Raw genomic sequence first — 18,734 nt, 5'->3', positions numbered from 1 at the left:
TATTTACAGGGAGCCCTGGGAGTGTGTTGGTATTTACAGGGAGTGCCTGGGGAGTGTGTCGGTATTTACAGGGAGTCCCGGGAGTGTGTCGGTATTTACAGGGAGCCCTGGGAGTGTGTCGGTATTTACAGGGAGTGCCTGGGGAGTGTGTCGGTATTTACAGGGAGCCCTGGGAGTGTGTTGGTATTTACAGGGAGTGCCTGGGGAGTGTGTCGGTATTTACTTACTTAGTCACTGAGGTGAACTCGCCCCAGAGGCCGGATGAACTCTCTGCTGGCTGTAAACCCAGGCTGGAGCCCGGGGGTGCAGGAGTGACATCTAGTGTGACATCTGTAAAAAGATCGGACAGAAAGGAGCGTCATAGAGGAGTTAACAATCAAACTCTTTCTTCAATGAAGACCCGGAGTTCTCCTTAAATGCCCCAAGACCCCTCCTCTTGTCGAGGTGATGAGCCCACATTGGGATGGAAGGTTTTTGCTGACGAGCTATTCGCCTTTGGGGGGCTTCACAACCCACCCTAAACGCTGCCTCTCCCACGCGCAGGCTGTACACGCACACCCACCCCACACACGCTTAACCCCTCCCAAGGGTCGCTGGAGAGCGCGTAGGAGCAGAGATCCTGGTTGATTTGCACCCCACCAGCCCAGGGACATCAAGCTCAATCATGTCCCGATTCACAGGCCGAGGATGGAGGCTGGGCCTTTCCTGCTTGGTCTTCCCTGCGAGCGCGTGTGGCCAGGTCATAGAAACATAGAAGATAGGAGCAGGAGTAGGCCATTCGGCCCCTCGATCCTGCTCCGCCATTTAATGCGATCATGGCTGATCATCCAAATTCATTACCCGGTCCCTGCTTTCTCCCCATATCCCTTGATCCCCTTAACCTTAAGAAATATATCTAACTCCTTCTTGAATATATTTAATGAATTGGCCTCAACTGCCTTCTGTGGTAGAGAATTCCACAGGTTCACCACTCTCTGGGTGAAGAAATTCCTCCTCATCTCAGTCCTAAATGGTTTACCCCTTATCCTTAGACTGTGACCCCTGGTTCTGGACTCCCCGCCATCGGGAACGTCCTTCCTGCATCTAGTCTGTCTAGTCCTGTTACAATTTTATAAGTTTCAATGAGATCCCCTCTCATTCTTCTAAACTGTAGCGAATATAAGCCCAATCGACCCAATCTCTCCTCATACGTCATTCCTGCCATCCCAGGTATCAGTCTGGTGAATCTTCGCTGCACTCCCTCCATGGCAAGAACATCCTTCCTCAGATAAGGCGACCAAAACTGCACACAATACTCAAGATGTGGTCTCACCAAGGCCCTGTACAACTGCAGCAAGACATCCTTGCTCCTGTACTCGAATCCTCTCGCTACGAAGGCCAACATACCATTTGCCTTCTTAACCGCCTGCTGCACCTGCATGCTTACCTTCAGCGACTGGTGCACAAGGACACCTAGGTCTTGTTGCACTTCCCTTTCTCCCAATCTATTGCCGTTCAGATAATAATCTGCCTTCCTGTTTTTCCCACCAAAGTGGATAACCTCGCATTTATCCACGTTATGCTGCATCTGCCATGCATCTGACCAATCACCCAACCTGTCCAAATCATACTGGAGTTTCTCAGCATCCTCCTCACAGCACACACGCCCACCCAGCTTTGTGTCGTCTGCAAACTTGGAGATATTACATCGAGCTGCTTCGTCTAGGTCCTCTGAACATCCCCCTCCCCTCCCTCCCTCCCTCCCGCCCCCGCCCCCGCCCCCCCTCCACCAGTACCTGCATTGCTGTCTTGCTGGGCTGGGGGTGTCGGAGCCACCTGAGCGGGCGATTCGCTCGCCGAGGGGTCGGGGGTCGTGACCTTTCCGCCGGGGGGAGGCAGGAGCGGGACGAGACCTCCGGTCCCTCCTGGAGCCCGCGGCCTGGACCTGTCTCGCTTTTTAATGTTCTGCAACGCAAGCACAGAAAGACTCCGCAATCAGAGAGCACCCTCAGCTCCAACACCCCGCCTTCACGTAGAATTTTACAGCACGGAAGCAGGCCATTCGGCCCAACCGGTCCCTAATTGTAGCCCTCCCCCTTTAGCTCAGCACTGACCAGCCGCGAAACCGTGAGGCCAACATATGGTCAGAAATGGGGATGTTCGTTGATGACTGCACAGTGTTCAGTGCCATTCGCAACTCCTCAGATAATGAAGCAGTCCATGTCCGCATGCAACAAGGCCTGGACGACGTTCAGGCTTGGGCTGATAAGTGGCAGGTAACATTCGCGCTACACAAACGCCAGGCAATGACTATCTCCAACAATGGTGTGGAGATGCCGGTGTTGGACTGGGGTGGACAAATGTAAGAAATCACACAATACCAGGTTATAGTCCAACAGTTTTATTTGAAATCACAAGCTTTCGGAGCACTGCTCCTTCGTCACTTCACTTCACCTGATGAAGGAGCAGCGCTCCGAAAGCTTGTGATTTCAAATAAAGCTGTTGGACTATAACCTGGTGTTGTGTGACTTCTTACATTTATCTCCAACAAGCGAGAGTCTAACCACCTCTCCTTGACATTCAATGGCATTACCATCGCTCAATCCCCCACCATCAACATCCTGGGGGTTACCATAGGCCAGAAACTTAACTGGACCAGCCACATAAATACTGTGGCAACAAGAGCAGGTCAGAGGCTGGGTATTCTGCGGCGAGTGTCTCACCTCCTGACTCCCCAAAGCCTTTCCACCATCTACAAGGCACAAGTCAGGAGCGTGATGGAATACTCTCCACTTGCCTGGATGAGTGCAGCTCCAACAACACTCAAGAAGCTCGACACCGTCCAGGACAAAGCAGCCCGCTTGATTGGCACCCCATCCACCACCTTAAACATTCACTCCCTCCACCACCGGCGCACCGTGGCTGCAGTGTGTACCATCTACAAGATGCACTGCAGCAACTCACCAAGGCTTCTTCAGCAGCACCTCCCAGACCCGCGACCTCTTCCACCTAGAAGGACAAGGGCAGCAGGCACATAGGAACACCATCACCTCCAAGTTCCCCTCAAAGTCACACCCCATCCTGACTTGGAAGTATATCGGCCGATCCTTCATCGTCGCTGGGTCAAAATCCTGGAACTCCCTCCCTAACAGCACTGTGGGAGTACCTTCACCACACGGACTGCAGCGGTTCAAGAAGGCGGCTCACCACCACCTTCTCAAGGGGCAATTAGGGATGGCCAATAAATGCTGGCCTTGCCCAGCAACACCCACATCCCATGAACAACTTTTTTAAAAATTTGACACCGAGCCACATAAGGAGATATTAGGTACGGGTGACCAAAAGCTTGGTCAAAGAGGCAGGTTTTAAAGACCGTCTTAAAGGAGGAGAGACAGGCTGAGAGGTTTAGGGAGGGAATTCCAGAGCTTAGGGCCCTCGTCAGCTGAAGGCACGACCGCCAATGTTGGAGCGATTAAAATCGGGACATGCTCAAGAGGCCAGAATTGGAGGAGCGTAGATCACGGAGGGTTGTAGGGCTGGAGGAGGTTCCAGTGATAGGGAGGGTTGTAGGGGCTGGAGGAGGTTCCAGTGATAGAGAGGGTTGTAGGGCTGGAGGAGGTTACAGAGACAGGGAGGGTTGTAGGGGCTGGAGGAGGTTACAGAGATAGGGAGGGTTGTAGGGTTGGAGGAGGTTACAGTGATAGGGAGGGTTGTAGGGGCTGGAGGAGGTTACAGAGATAGGGAGGGTTGTAGGGTTGGAGGAGGTTACAGCGATAGGGAGGGTTGTAGGGTTGGAGGAGGTTCCAGTGATAGAGAGGGTTGTAGGGCTGGAGGAGGTTACAGAGACAGGGAGGGTTGTAGGGGCTGGAGGAGGTTACAGAGATAGGGAGGGTTGTAGGGTTGGAGGAGGTTACAGCGATAGGGAGGGTTGTAGGGACTGGAGGAGGTTATAGAGATAGGGAGGATTGTAGGGCCTGGAGGAGGTTACAGGGATAGGGAGGGTTGTAGGGTTGGAGGAGGTTCCAGTGATAGGGAGGGTTGTAGGGGCTGGAGGAGGTTCCAGTGATAGGGAGGGTTGTAGGGCTGGAGGAGGTTACAGAGACAGGGAGGGTTGTAGGGGCTGGAGGAGGTTACAGAGATAGGGAGGGTTGTAGGGTTGGAGGAGGTTACAGCGATAGGGAGGGTTGTAGGGACTGGAGGAGGTTATAGAGATAGGGAGGATTGTAGGGCCTGGAGGAGGTTACAGAGATAGGGAGGGTTGTAGGGGCTGGAGGAGGTTCCAGTGATAGGGAGGGTTGTAGGGGCTGGAGGAGGTTACAGCGATAGGGAGGGTTGTAGGGACTGGAGGAGGTTATAGAGATAGGGAGGATTGTAGGGCCTGGAGGAGTTTACAGAGATAGGGAGGGTTGTAGGGACTGGAGGAGATTCCAGTGATAGGAAGGGTTGTAGGGCTGGAGGAGGTTCCAGTGATAGGAAGGGTTGTAGGGCTGGAGGAGGTTCCAGTGATAGGAAGGGTTGTAGGGGCTGGAGGAGGTTACAGAGACAGGGAGGGCTGTAGGGGCTGGAACAGGTTATAGAGATAGGAAGTGTTGTAGGGGCTGGAGGAGGTTACAGAGATAGGGAGGGTTGTAGGGGTGGGGGACGGTTACAGAGACAGGGAGGGTTGTAGAGGCTGGAGGAGGTTACAGAGATAGGGAGGGTTGCAGGGGCTGGAGGAGATTCCAGAGATAGGGAGGGTTGTAGGGGCTGGAGGAAGTTAGAGATAGGGAGGGCTGTAGGGGCTGGAACAGGTTATAGAGATAGGAAGTGTTGTAGGGGCTGGAGGAGGTTACAGAGATAGGGAGGGTTGTAGGCGCTGGAGGAGGTTACAGAGATAGGGAGGGTTGTAGGAGCTGGAGGAGGTTACAGAGATAGGGAGGGTTATAAGGCCTAGAGGAGGTTACAGAGATAGGGAGGGTTGTAGGGCCTAGAGGAGGTTACAGAGATAGGGAGGGTTGTAGGGGTTGGAGGAGGTTACAGAGATAGGGAGGGTTGTAGGGGCTTGAGGAGGTTACAGAGATAGGGAGGGTTGTAGGGGTTGGAGGAGGTTACAGAGATAGGGAGGGTTGTAGGGGCTTGAGGAGGTTACAGAGATAGGGAGGGTTGTAGGGGTTGGAGGAGGTTACAGAGATAGGGAGGGTTGTAGGGGCTTGAGGAGGTTACAGAGATAGGGAGGGTTGTAGGGGCTAGAGGAGGTTACAGAGATAGGGAGGGTTGTAGGGGCTTGAGGAGGTTACAGAGATAGGGAGGGTTGTAGGGGCTGGAGGAGGTTACAGAGATAGGGAGGGTTGTAGCGGCTTGAGGAGGTTATAGAGATAGGGAGGGCTGTAGGGGCTGGAAGAGGTTATAGAGTTAGGGATGGTTGTATGGCTGGAGGAGGTTACAGAGACAGGGAGGGTTCTGGGGCTGGAGGAGGTTACAGAGATAGGGAGGGTTGCAGGGGCTGGAGGAGATTCCAGAGATAGGAGGGTTGTAAGGGCTGGGAGAAGGTTACAGAGATAGGTATGGTTGTAGGGGCTGGAGGAGGTTACAGAGATAGGGAGGTTTGTAGGGGCTGGAGAAGGTTACAGAGATAGGGAGGTTTGTTTGGGCTTGAGGAGGTTACAGAGATAGGGAGGGTTGTAGAGGCTGGAGAAGGTTACAGAGATAGGGAGGGGTGTTTGTGTAATGTATATACCTTTAAGGGGAAAACTACTTTTTACAGCTCATGTATACTGTAGTACCAGCAGTGACCACACCTGTATATAACGCCGAGTAGTAATCTGTACAGTTCAGTTGCTGTTTGAACCACGTTGAGTAAACACCTGTTGTACCATTCTCCTGCAGTCTGTGTCTTATTATACACGGACGTAACATTGGCGACGAGGCAGGTTCGAACCTACCTGCAACTCTGCATCACCTCCCGGGGATTCGTTCCTGGAGATCAGTGGATTGGAAGTCAAGGCCAGAGAGTCGGGCGTCGACCACGGGCAACCGCCCAGTCATCCAGCAGAGACTCGAGAATTGCGGGGGAGGCTGTCGAGAGCCAGGCTTAGCTTTCCAGTCGAGGTGGTCCAGCGAAACGGGCTGGCAACAGGTAGTGCGCAGACCCTTCCTGGACGGCGGCGGGCTAGAGCCGACCGAGCGGCACAGCAAAGGGCCGAGCAGCGTCGACGGGGAGAGAGAGGGCAGAGCGCACAGGGCGCAGCCGGTGTTCAGGGGCCGAGCAGCGTCGGAGAGAGGGAGAGAGAGACGCGCAGAAACCCGCGAGGCGCCGCCATTGCCACGAGGACCGCCGGGAGCGGCATCGGCAGCAGCGGGGGAGGAAGGAAAGCGCGGGAGACGCCATTTTAAGCCATTGGGAGACACCATTTTGAACCACACCCAAAATGCCGAAGAGTGGCAGTATCACCGCATTTGACAATGAAGTCGAAGATTGGACTACATATGTCGAACGAATAGAGGGATACTGCAAGGCAAATGAGGTGTTAGATGACAAGAAAGCGTCGGTATTGTTAAATTTAATGGGTGCAAAGACGTATGGTTTATTACGAAATCTAGTAACCCTAACGAAGCCAATGGAAAAGAGTTTTGAAGACATAGTAACGATACTACAGGAACATTTAAACCCCACATCGCTGCTGATAGCAGAAAGATTCAAGTTTCACAAACGGAACCAGCATAAGGATGAAAGCAATGCTGATTATTTAACAGAACTGCGCAAACTATTGAAACACTGCCAGTTTGGAGCGGGACTGGCAGATACCTTAAGGGACAAGTTTGTGTGTGGGCTTCAAAGTGAAGGAACCCAGAAACGGCTTTTATCTGAACAGGACCTTAAGCTGGAAAAGGCTTTCAGCATTGCGGTATCATATGAAGCAGCAGCACGGGGCGCTGCAGAGATACAACAGAGACCGCAAGAATATGGCACAAACGAAATGTCATATGGAACAGAGAAGTGCTATCGCTGCGGCAGAACAACACACGACCAGAATGATTGCTGGTTCAAAGACAAAGTGTGCAGACAGTGTGGAAAAATAGGACACATAGCACGAGTCTGCAGGTCAGGAAAGAAAACCAGCAATAAGAAACCGACAAAAGGGAAGTACAAGAAGGTACATAAGATAACGGAGAATAGTTCAGACGAACAAAAGAGTGATAACGACTCCGAAAGCAGGGAACTGAGTTGTCTGAAACTACATAATGTGATCACAACGGAGGATCACCGAACCATTTGGGTCACTCTCAAGAAAGCAGGAGTCCAGGTAAAGATGGAATTGGACACAGGATCAGCTCTAACAGTCATAAACCGACAGGACTACGAGCGGCTATTCTCACACATACCCTTGAGAGACACAAAAATTATTTTGAAGACGTACACGGGCAAAAAGTCTACCCCAAAGGAAAAATAAGGGTGAACGTTATATATAACGGTAAGGAAACACCAAAACTAGACCTGTATGTATTGCAAGATGGAGGACCACCATTACTGGGACATGAATGGATCCGGAAAATACAACTGGATTGGCATTCCATACAGGCACTGACTGTGGCTGACAAAAAGGATGACGACGTCACACCTGGGCGACTGTCAAAGATTCTAACTGACACGAAAGAAGTGTTCCAGCAAGGACTCGGAACACTAAAAGGCATGACAGCGAAGATTAAAACTGAAGAAAACGCAAGCCCAACATTTTTTAAGGCCAGACCGGTACCTTATGCGATCCGCCCAGCCGTCGAAGCAGAGCTGGAGAGTCTGGAACGTTCAGGTGTACTGTCCAAGGTAGACTGGAGCGAGTGGGCTACACCCATCGTCCCTGTGATGAAAAAGTCGTTGAGCAGCACGCCTGGGGAACCAAGGAAGGTTTGCATCTGTGGGGACTTTAAGGTAACAGTGAACCCGGTCCTTCACACCGTACAATATCCACTTCTGCGGATTGAAGATATTTTCACCTCGCTATCTGGAGGGAAACGCTTCACTAAGATTCACCTGGCCCAGGCGTATCTGCAAATGGAGGTAGAAGAAGCATCAAAAAAATACCTCACAATCAACACCCATAAAGGTCTCCACCAATACAACCGGCTGGTATTCGAGGTAGCATCAGCTCCGGCTATTTGACAGGAGGCAATGGAACAAGTCCTGCAAGGGATCCCAGGGACCCAGTGTTATTTGGACGACATCCTGGTCACGGGCGAAAATGACAGTAATCACCTTGCCAACCTGGAGCAGGTGCTCACTAGATTGCAGGAATATGGGCTCCGAGCTAACCGCCCCAAATGCGAGTTTTTTAGAAAACAGATCTCGTATTGTGGCCACGTTATCGATAAAGAGGGGTTACATAAGTCCCCAGAGAAGATTGAGGCAGTCGTCAAGGCTCCAGCACCGGAAAATGTGTCACAACTGAGGTCGTTCCTCGGGCTGGTAAACTACTACCATAAGTTCTTGCCAAATTTGTCTACAATACTACACCCACTGAACACCCTACTGCAAACTGGGGTGCCATGGAAGTGGAATGACGAATGTAGACGAGCTTTCCAGAAGAGCAAAACACTAATCACATCGAAAGAGGTATTGGCCCATTACAACCCAGCATTACCAATTCGGTTGGCATGTGATGCGTCACCCTACGGCATTGGAGCGGCGCTGTCGCACAAATTCTCGGACGGCTCAGAGAGGCCAGTAGCCTTTGCGTCACGATCACTAACCTCAGCCGAGCGTAACTACGCCCAGATTGACAGGGAGGCACTCAGCCTAGTGTGGGGAGTGAAAAAGTTCAATCACTATCTGCACGGGCAGAAATTCACCTTGCTGACTGATCACCAGCCTCTTGTCTCCATTTTTAATCCGAAGAAGGGCATTCCGGTGATGACTGCACAACGACTACAAAGATGGTCACTTTTTCTAGGGGCGCACCACTATGAGATTGAACATAAGGGCACGAAACAGCATGGAAAGGCTGATGGGCTATCACGCCTGCCACTGCCTACTGCGGAGGAAGCACCAGCAGTGGATCCTGTCGAAATATTCCATTCGACTATAGTTGAATACCTACCGGTAACTAACGCTTGTATCGAAAAGGAAACCCGAAATGACCCGACACTGTCTCGGGTATATGATTTGACGGTGAAGGGATGGCCAGCACATGGCGACTCACTGTTGCCAGCATTCTCGACAAGGAGAGAACAGCTGTCAGTGTGCCTGGGGACCTTGATGTGTGGATCCCAAGTGGTAATTCCACCCAAGTTAAGGGATAGAGTGCTCAATGAGCTTCATGAGGGTCATCTGGGAGGGGTAAAAATGAAAAGCCTAGCCAGGGCTTATGTGTGGTGGCCGGGGATCGATAAACAAATCGAGGACCTGACCAAGAGCTGCTCAGGATGCCAGAAAGTCCAAAATGCACCACCACAGGCCCCTCTACACCCATGGGAGTGGCCCTCATCTCCATGGCAACGGGTGCATATTGATTCTGCTGGTCCATTCATGGACTCAATGTTTTTAATAGCCGTGGATGCGCACTCGAAATGGCCGGAGGTCATCAAAATGTCCTCCACCACCACGGAGAAAACTATTGCAGTCCTATGGACCATTTTTGCCAGGAATAGCTTGCCAGAACAGATTTGCTCCGACAACGGACCACAGTTTGTGTCCGAAGAGTTCTGGAGGTTCTTGAAAAAGAATGGGGTATGGCATTACACATCTGCCCCGTATCATCCAGCCACAAATGGATTGGCTGAGAGGCTCGTACAAACCTTTAAGAAGGCAATAAAGGCTATGTACAATGACAACATTCCACTGCAGCACAAGGTGGACAATTTCCTGTTCGCCTACCGGAATGCGACACATGCAGTCACCAACCAGGCCCCAGCCATGATGTTCTTTAACCGAAGGTTAAGATCTCGCCTGGATTTGGTCAGACCAAACGTACGAAGAGATGTTGAGAGTAAGCAATTCCAGCACATCCATGAGAAGCCAACAAGGAGCTTCAATGTAGGGCAACCAGTCTTGGCCCGCGACTACCGAACAGAAAAATGGCAGCCAGGAACGATATGCACACGGCAGGGCCCACTAATGTACACAGTGGCCGTTGGGGAGAGCATCGTGAGACGCCATGCTGACCAGATCCTAGAGTCACAGGAACAAGTCAACCCCATGCCTCGCCCATACGTACCTGGTGATGAACCCGACGTACAGGTCGCATCTACCCCAGAAACAGTAACATTGGAAGCTGATGAACCAACCGACGACAGGGGGCCAGAATCGCCTCCGCACCAAGAGCAAGACACTCGGGAAAGGCGCTATCCAGAAAGGATCAGGAAGCCTCCCCAAAGACTGAATTTATAAATAGACTATTTTCAGCTAATGTTGCATGTTAAAAGTGTTAATTGTAATTAGTTTGATATTTAATTGTTAAATGAGTGTTATGGTACTGTTAATCTAAAAGGGGAGGAATTGTAATGTATGTACCATTAAGGGGAGAACTACTTTTTACAACTCATGTATACTGTAGTACCGGCAGTGACCACACCTGTATAGAACGCCGAGTAGTAATCTGTACAGTTCAGTTGCAGTTTGAACCACGTTGAGTAAACACCTGTTGTACCGTTCTCTGCAGTCCGTTTCTTATTATACACAGGCGTAACAGTTTGGGCTTGAGGAGGTTACAGAGATAGGGAGGGTTGTAGGGCTGGAGGAGGTTACAGAGATAGGGAGGGTTGTAGGGGCTGGAGGATGTTACAGAGATAGGGGGGGTTGTAGGGGCTGGAGGAGGTTACAGAGATAGGGAGGGTTGTTTGGGCTTGAGGTTACAGAGATAGGGAGGGTTGTTTGGGCTTGAGGAGGTTACAGAGATAGGGAGGGTTGTAGGGGCTGGAGGAGGTTACAGAGATAGGGAGGGTTGTAGGGGCTGGAGGAGGTTACAGAGATAGGGAGGGTTGTAGGGGCTGGAGGAGGTTACAGAGATAGGGAGGGTTGTTTGGACTTGAGAAGGTTACAGAGATAGAGAGGGTTGTCGGGGCTGGAGGAGGTTAGAGCTAGGGAGGGTTGTAGGGGCTGGAGGAGGTTACAGAAATATGGAGGGGGGGATTTGAAAACGAGGATGAGAACTTTAAAATTGCCGGACTGGGAGCCAATGTAGGTCAGCGAGCACAGGGTGGGTGATGGGTTTTGGACGAGCTGAACTGTCGGGAGGGGGGGGGCGGGGGAGATGGGAGGTAACAAAGCCGCTCCATTTTTAGAAGGTTCTTGCTAATTGAGGCAAGTCAAAAAGTTAATGGAAGTCCCATTGTGGTCACGGTTGCCGGGCAACAATGACGGACGGTTGGCTGGCTGTTTTGTGTCGCTCAGCTTCCCGACGGCAAACCGGATGCCATAACCACGCATGTTTCTTCCGGACAGTGGTAATGTACCGCCCCCTTTGCCAGCGATTTTCGCACCTGGCTGTCTTTGCCTTTTCAAATCCGCAATGTCCGAGGGGTCGTTCCACCACTTTGTCTCCTCCGGCCTCCACTATCCCGACGCTCTCCTGCCCGCGCCCTCCCCGCACCGAACCATCCACCCTCCGCTCACCTGAGCCCGTGTTGATCTCTGCCGCCCCCGTGTCCTAACTCGCACCAAGTTCCGCTCACCCATCAGCCCCCCTGCAACTGTGCTCGCTGACCTACATTGGCTCCCGGCCTGGTAACGCCTCGATTTTTAAAATTCTCATCCTAGTTTTCAAATCCCATCCACGACCCTCGCACCCACTCCCTAAGCTGCTCCAGCACCTGCAACCCTCCCCATCTCTGTAACCTCCTCCAGCCCCGACAACCCTCCCTATCTCTGTAACCTCCTCCAGCCCCTACAACCCTCCCTATCTCTGTAACCTCCTCCAGCCCCTACAACCCTCCCTATCTCTGTAACCTCCTCCAGCCCCTACAACCCTCCCTATCTCTGTAACCTCCTCCAACCCCCCCTATCTCTGTAACCTCCTCCAGCCCCGACAACCCTCCCTATCTCTGTAACCCCTCCTGCCCCGACAACCCTCCCTATCTCTGTAACCTCCTCCAGCCCCGACAACCCTCCCTATCTCTGTAACCTCCTCCTGCCCCTACAACCCTCCCTATCTCTGTAACCTCCTCCAGCCGCAACAACCCTCCCTATCCCTGTAACCTCCTCCAACCCTATCTCTGTAACCTCCTCCAGCCGCGACAACCCTCCCTATCTCTGTAACCTCCTCCAGCCCCTACAACCCTCCCTATCTCTGTAACCTCCTCCAGCCCCTACAACCCTCCCTAACTCTGTAACCTCCTCCAGCCCCTACAACCCTCCCTATCTCTGTAACCTCCTCCAACCCCCCCTATCTCTGTAACCTCCTCCAGCCCCGACAACCCTCCCTATCTCTGTAACCTCCTCCAGCCCCCCCTATCTGTAACCTCCTCCTGCCCCTACAGCCCTCCCTGTCTCTGTAACCTCCTCCAGCCCCTACAACCCTCCCTATCTCTGTAATCTCCTCCAGCCCCTACAACCCTCCCTATCTCTGTAACCTCCTCCAGCCCCGACAACCCTCCCTATCTCTGTAACCTCCTCCAGCCCCTACAACCCTCCCTATCTCTGTAACCTCCTCCAGCCCCTACAACCCTCCCTATCTCTGTAACCTCCTCCAGCCGCAACAACCCTCCCTATCCCTGTAACCTCCTCCAACCCTATCTCTGTAACCTCCTCCAGCCGCGACAACCCTCCGTCTCTGTAACCTCCTCCAGCCCCTACAACCCTCCCTATCTCTGTAACCTCCTCCAGCCCCTACAACCCTCCCAATCTCTGTAACCTCCTCCAGCCCCAACAACCCTCCCTATCTGTAACCTCCTCCAGCCCCTACAACCCTCCCTAACTCTGTAACCTCCTCCAACCCTCCCTATCTCTGTAACCTCCTCCAACCCTATCTCTGTAACCTCCTCCAGCCCCTGCAACCCTCCCTATCTCTGTAACCTCCTCCAGCCCCTACAACCCTCCCTATCTCTGTAACCTCCTCCAGCCCGACAACCCTCCCTATCGCTGTAACCTCCTCCAGCCCCTGCAACACTCCCTATCTCTGTAACCTCCTCCAGCCCCTACAACCCTCCCTATCGCTGTAACCTCCTCCAGCCCCTACAACCCTCCCCTATCTCTGTAACCTCCTCCAGCCCCTACAAATTTCCCTATCTCTGTAACCTCCTCCAGTGCCTACAACACTCCGTATCTCTGTAACCTCCTCCAGCCCCAACAACCCTATCTCTGTAACCTCCTCCAGCCCCTACAACCCTCCCTATCTCTGTAAGCTCCTCCAGTCCCCTACAACCCTCCCTATCTCTGTAACCTCCTCCAGCCCCTACAACCCTCCCTATCTCTGTAACCTTCTCCAGCCCCTACAACCCTCCCTATCTCTGTAACCTCCTCCAACCCCTACAACCCTCCCTATCTCTGTAATCTCCTCCAGCCCCTACAACCCTCCCTACCTCTGTAACCTCCTCCAGCCCCTACAACACTCCCTATCTCTGTAACCTCCTCCAGCCCCTACAACCCTCCCTACCTCTGTAACCTCCTCCAGCCCCTACAACCCTCCCTACCTCTGTAACCTACTCCAGCCCCTACAACCCTCCCTATCTCTGTAACCTCCTCCAGCCCCTACAACCCTCCCTATCTCTGTAACCTCCTCCAGCCCCTACAACCCTCCCTATCTCTGTAACCTCCTCCAGCCCCTACAACCCTCCCTATCACTGTAACCTCCTCCAGCCCCTACAACCCTCCGAGATCTTTGCGCTCCTCCAATTCTGGCCTCGTGCATGCCCCGATTTCAATCGCTCCACCATTGGAGGCCGTGCCTTCAGCTGCCTGGGCCCTAAGCTCGGGAATTCCCTCCCTCAACCTCTCCGCCTCTCTCTCCTCCTTTAAGATGCTCCTTGGAAGCGACCTCTTTGACCCAGCTCCTGGTCGCCTGTCCCGAATATCTCACGTGGCTCGGTGTCCAAATTTGCTCCTGCAAAGCGCCTTGGGTCGTTTTACCACTTTAAAGGCGTGACATAAATGCAGGTTGTTGGGTAACTGGGGACTGTCGGGCCTGGGGTTTTGTGCCCGAGTCTCTGGAGTGAGGACACGAGCTCACGACCTTCTGACTTGGAGCAGAGGGAGGCAGAACACGTGAGTGAGTGCTATTCACTGAGCCACAGCTGACACACCCTGTAAGAAACATTAGAACCATAAGACGTCGGAGCAGGAGTCGGCCATTCGGCCCCTCCAGCCTGCTCCGCCATTCAATAAGATCGTGGCTGATCTGATCTGGGCCTCAACTCCACTTCCCCGCCCGCTCCTCATAACCCTCGACTCCCTTACCGTTCAAAAATCTGTCTATCTCCACCTTAAATATATTCAATGACCCAGCCTCCACCGCTCTCTGGGGCAGAGGATTCCACAGATTCACCACCCTCCGAGAAGAAATTCCTCCTCATTTCCGATTTAAAAGGGCGACCCTTTATTCTGAAACTATGCCCCCTAGTTCTAGATTTCCCCATGAGGGGAAACATCCTCTCAGCATCTACCCTGTCGAGCCCCCTCAGAATCGTATATGTTTCAATAAGATCACCTCTCATTCTTCTAAACCCCAATGAGTATAGGCCCAACCTGCTCAACCTTTCCTCATAAGACAACCCCCTTCATCTCCAGAATCAACCCGGTGAACCTTCTCTAAACCACCTCCAATGCAAGTATATCCTTCCGTAAATAAGGAGACCAAAACTGTACGCAGTACTCCAGGTGTGGTCTCACCAACACCCTGTACAGTTGTAGCAAGACTTCCCTACTTTTATACTCCAACCCCTCGAAATAAAGGCCAACACTCCATTTGCCTTCCTAATTACTTGCTGTACCTTTTTGTGATTCATGTACAAGGACCCCCAGATCCCTCTGTACCTCAGCATTTTGTAATCTCTCCTCATTTAAATAATCATTTGCTTTTTTATTATTCCGACCAAAGTGGATAACCTCATATTTTCCCACATTAAACTCCATCTGCCAGATTTTTGCCCACTAACTTAGCCTTATCTCTGTCCCTTTGGAGATTCTTTGCGTCCTCTACACAATTTGCTTTCCCACCTATCTTTGTATCATCAGCAAATGTGGCTACAATACACTCAGTCCCTTCATCCAAGTTGTTAATATCGATTGTAAATAGTTGAGGCCCCAAGTTACTGTAGCTCAATTAATGTTCGGGACATGCCTTTGTGTTTTTACGTAGATGCTTTTTACATAGAATTTTACAGCAAAAAACAGGCCATTCATCCCAACTGGTCTATGCCGGTGTTTATTGAATTTTTTGAGGATGTAACTGGTAGAATAGATAAGGGAGAACCAGTAGATGTGGTGTATTTGGACTTTCAGTAGGCTTTCGATAAGATCCCGCATAAGAGATTAGCGTGCAAAGTTAAAGCACATGGGATTAGGGGTAAGGTACTGACTTGGATAGAGAACTGGTTGGCAGACAGGAAGCAAAGTGTTGGAATAAATGGGTCTTTTTCCGAGTGGCAGGCAGTGACTAGTGGGGTACCGCAGGGATCGGTGCTAGGACCACAGATATTCACAATATATATTAATGATCTAGACGAGGGAACTAGATGTAATATCTCCAAGTTTGCAGACGACACAAAGCTGGGTGGGCGTGTTTGCTGTGAGGCGGAGGCAGAGGAACTCCAGTATGATTTGGACAGGTTGGGTGATTATACTGCCTCTGCCATGCATCTGCCCAATGTGGATAAATGCGAGGTTATCCACTTTGGTGGCAAAAACAGGAAGGCAGATTATTTTCTGAACGGCAATAGATTGGGAGAAGGGGAAGTGCAACAAGACCTGGGTGTCCTTGTGCACCAGTTGCTGAAGGTAAGCATGCAGGTGCAGCAGGCGGTTAAGAAGGCAAATGGTATGTTGGCCTTCGTAGCGAGAGGATTCGAGTACAGGAGCAAGGATGTCTTGCTGCAGTTGTACAGGGCCTTGGTGAGACCACACTTTGAGTATTGTGTGCAGTTTTGGTCGCCTTATCTGAGGAGGGATGTTCTTGCCATGGAGGGAGTGCAGCGAAGATTAATCAGACTGATACCTGGGATGGCAGGAATGACGTATGAGGAGAGATTGGGTCGATTGGGCTTATATTTGCTGGAGTTTAGAAGAATGAGAGGGGATCTCATTGAAACTTATAAAATTCTAACAGGACTAGACAGACTAGATGCAGGAAGGATGTTCCCAATGGCGGGGGAGTCCAGAACCAGGGGTCACAGTCTAAGGATAAGAGGTAAGCCATTTAGAACAGAGATGGGGAGGAATTTCTTCACCCAGAGAGTGGTGAACCTGTGGAATTCTCTACCATAGAAGGCAGTGGAGGCCCAATTCATTAAATATATTCAAGAAGGAGTTGGATATATGTCTTAAGGCTAAAGGGATCAAGGGATATGGGGAGAAAGCAGGGACAGGGTACTGAATTTGGATGATCAGCCATGATCTCATTAAATGGCGGGGGGGGCCGAATGGCCTACTCCTGCTCCTATCTTCTATGTTTTGCTCCACACGAGCCTCCGCCCACATCTTCCCTCACCCCCACCCACTTCAGAATTCCGAAGGGACCGCTCCCTCTGCGACACCCTGGTCCACTCCTCTGTCACCCCTTCCCCTTCCCCTGGCACTTTCCTGTGCGAGCGCAGGAGATGCAACACCGACCCTTTTACCTCCCCCCTTCCCACCGTCCAGGGCCCCAAACACCCCTTCCAGGGGAAACAGCGATTGACTTGTACTTCTTGCAATTTAGTATACTGTATTCGCTGCTCACGATGCGATCTCCTCTACATTGGGGAGACCAAACGCAGATTGGGTGAGTGCTTTGCGGAACACCTCCGTTCAGTCCATAAGGGTGACCCCGAGCTCCCGGTGGCCTGTCACTTTAATTCTCCGCTCCATAGAAACATAGAAGATAGGAGCAGGCCATTCAGCCTCTCGAGCCTGCTCCACCATTTAATGAGATCATGGCTGATCATCCAAATTCAGTACCCTGTCCCTGCCTTCTCCCCATATCCCTTGATCCCTTTAGCCTTAAGAAATATATCTAACTCCTTCTTGAATATATTTAATGAATTGGGCCTCCACCGCCCTCTGTGGTAGAGAATTCCACAGGTTCACCACTCTCTGGGTGAAGAAATTCCTCCCCATCTCAGTCCTAAATGGCTTACCCCTTATCCTTAGACTGTGACCCCTGGTTCTGGACTCCCCCGCCATCGGGAACATCCTTCCTGCATCTAGTCTGTCTAGTCCTGTTAGAATTTTATAAGTTTCAATGAGATCCCCTCTCATTCTTCTAAACTCCAGCGAGTTTAAGCCCAATCGACCCAATCTCTCCTCATACGTCATTCCTGCCATCCCAGGTATTAGTCTGGTGAATCTTCGCTGCACTCCCTCCATGGCAAGAACATCCTTCCTCAGATAAGGTGACCAAAACTGCACACAATACTCAAGGTGTGGTCTCACCAAGGCCCTGTACAACTGCAGCAAGACATCCTTGCTCCTGTACTCGAATCCTCTCGCTACGAAGGCCAACATACCATTTGCCTTCTGAACCACCTGCTGCACCTGCATGCTTACCTTCAGCGACTGGTGCACAAGGACACCCAGGTCTCGTTGCACTTCCCCTTCTCCCAATCTATTGCCGTTCAGATAATAATCTGCCTTCCTGTTTTTGCCACCAAAGTGGATAACCTCGCATTTATCCACATTATACTGCATCTGCCCAATCACCCAACCTGTCCAAATCATATTGGAGGTTCTCGGCATCCTCCTCACAGCACACACGCCCACCCAGCTTTGTGTCGTCTGCAAACTTGGAGATATGACATCTAGTTCCCTCGTCTAGATCATTTATATATATTGTGAATAGCTGGGGTCTTAGCACCGATCCCTGCGATACTCCACTAGTCGCTGCCTGCCACTTGGAAAAAGACCCGTTTATTCCAACAATGTGAGGAAGAATTTTTTTTACGCAGCATGTGGTAATGACCTGGAACATGTTGCCGACGAGGGTGGTGGAAGCGGACACGATCAATGATTTTAAAAGGAAATCTTATAGGCACTTGAGGGAAATAAACTTGCAGGGTTATAGAGATTGACTGGATTATGGGACTGACTGGATTGCTCCACAGAAAGCCGGCACGGACTCGATGGGCTGAATGGCTGTCTCCTTCCAGGTGAAAGAGCGATATACTTGTACTTCTTGCAATCTAGTATACTGTATTCGCTGCTCACGATGTGGTCTCCTGTACATTGGGGAGACCAAACGCAGATTGGGCGACCGCTTTGGGGGAACACCTCCGTTCAGCCCGTAAGGAGGACCCCAAGCTTCCGGTCACCTGTCACTTTAATTCTCCGCTCCACTCCCACTCTGATCTCTCTGTCCTCGGCCTCTTGCATTGTTCCAATGAAGCTCAACGTAAGCTCGAGGAACAGCACCTCATCTTTCGATTAGGCACTTTGCAGCCTGCCGGACTCAACATCGAGGTCAACAATTTCAGGCTATAACCTCAGCCCTTATTTTTATAATTTATTTCTTTTTTTCATAGAAACATAGAAGATAGGAGCAGGGGTAGACCATTCGGCCCCTCGAGCCTGCTCCGCCATTTAATGAGATCATGGCTGATCATCCAAATTCAGTACCCGGTCCCTGCCTTCTCCCCATATCCCTTGATCCCTTTAGCCT

The 18,734-nt window shown here is 51.5% G+C and overlaps 1 protein-coding gene across 1 annotated transcript in view; it reads right to left on the bottom strand.

The window, feature by feature from the left end:
- The window catches only part of LOC147091457 (adaptin ear-binding coat-associated protein 1-like), a 51,998-nt gene that overhangs the window by 14,928 nt on the left and 18,336 nt on the right, over nt 1–18,734 (bottom strand). The window contains exons 5-6 of the mRNA XM_085976602.1: nt 1,776–1,944; nt 228–330 (exon numbers count right to left, since the gene is read on the bottom strand). Of these exons, the coding sequence (XP_085832728.1) occupies nt 228–330; nt 1,776–1,944 (272 nt within the window). The remainder of the gene's footprint in view (nt 1–227; nt 331–1,775; nt 1,945–18,734) is intronic.

The sequence above is a fragment of the Somniosus microcephalus genome, unplaced genomic scaffold (genome assembly GCF_052327205.1).
Source record: "Somniosus microcephalus isolate GS21.2 unplaced genomic scaffold, FLI_Smic_1.0 unresolved_chr3, whole genome shotgun sequence".
Taxonomy (NCBI): Eukaryota; Metazoa; Chordata; class Chondrichthyes; order Squaliformes; family Somniosidae; genus Somniosus; species Somniosus microcephalus.
The sequence above is the reverse complement of the archived record's forward strand: the minus strand, read 5'-3'. Positions and strand labels throughout refer to the sequence as shown.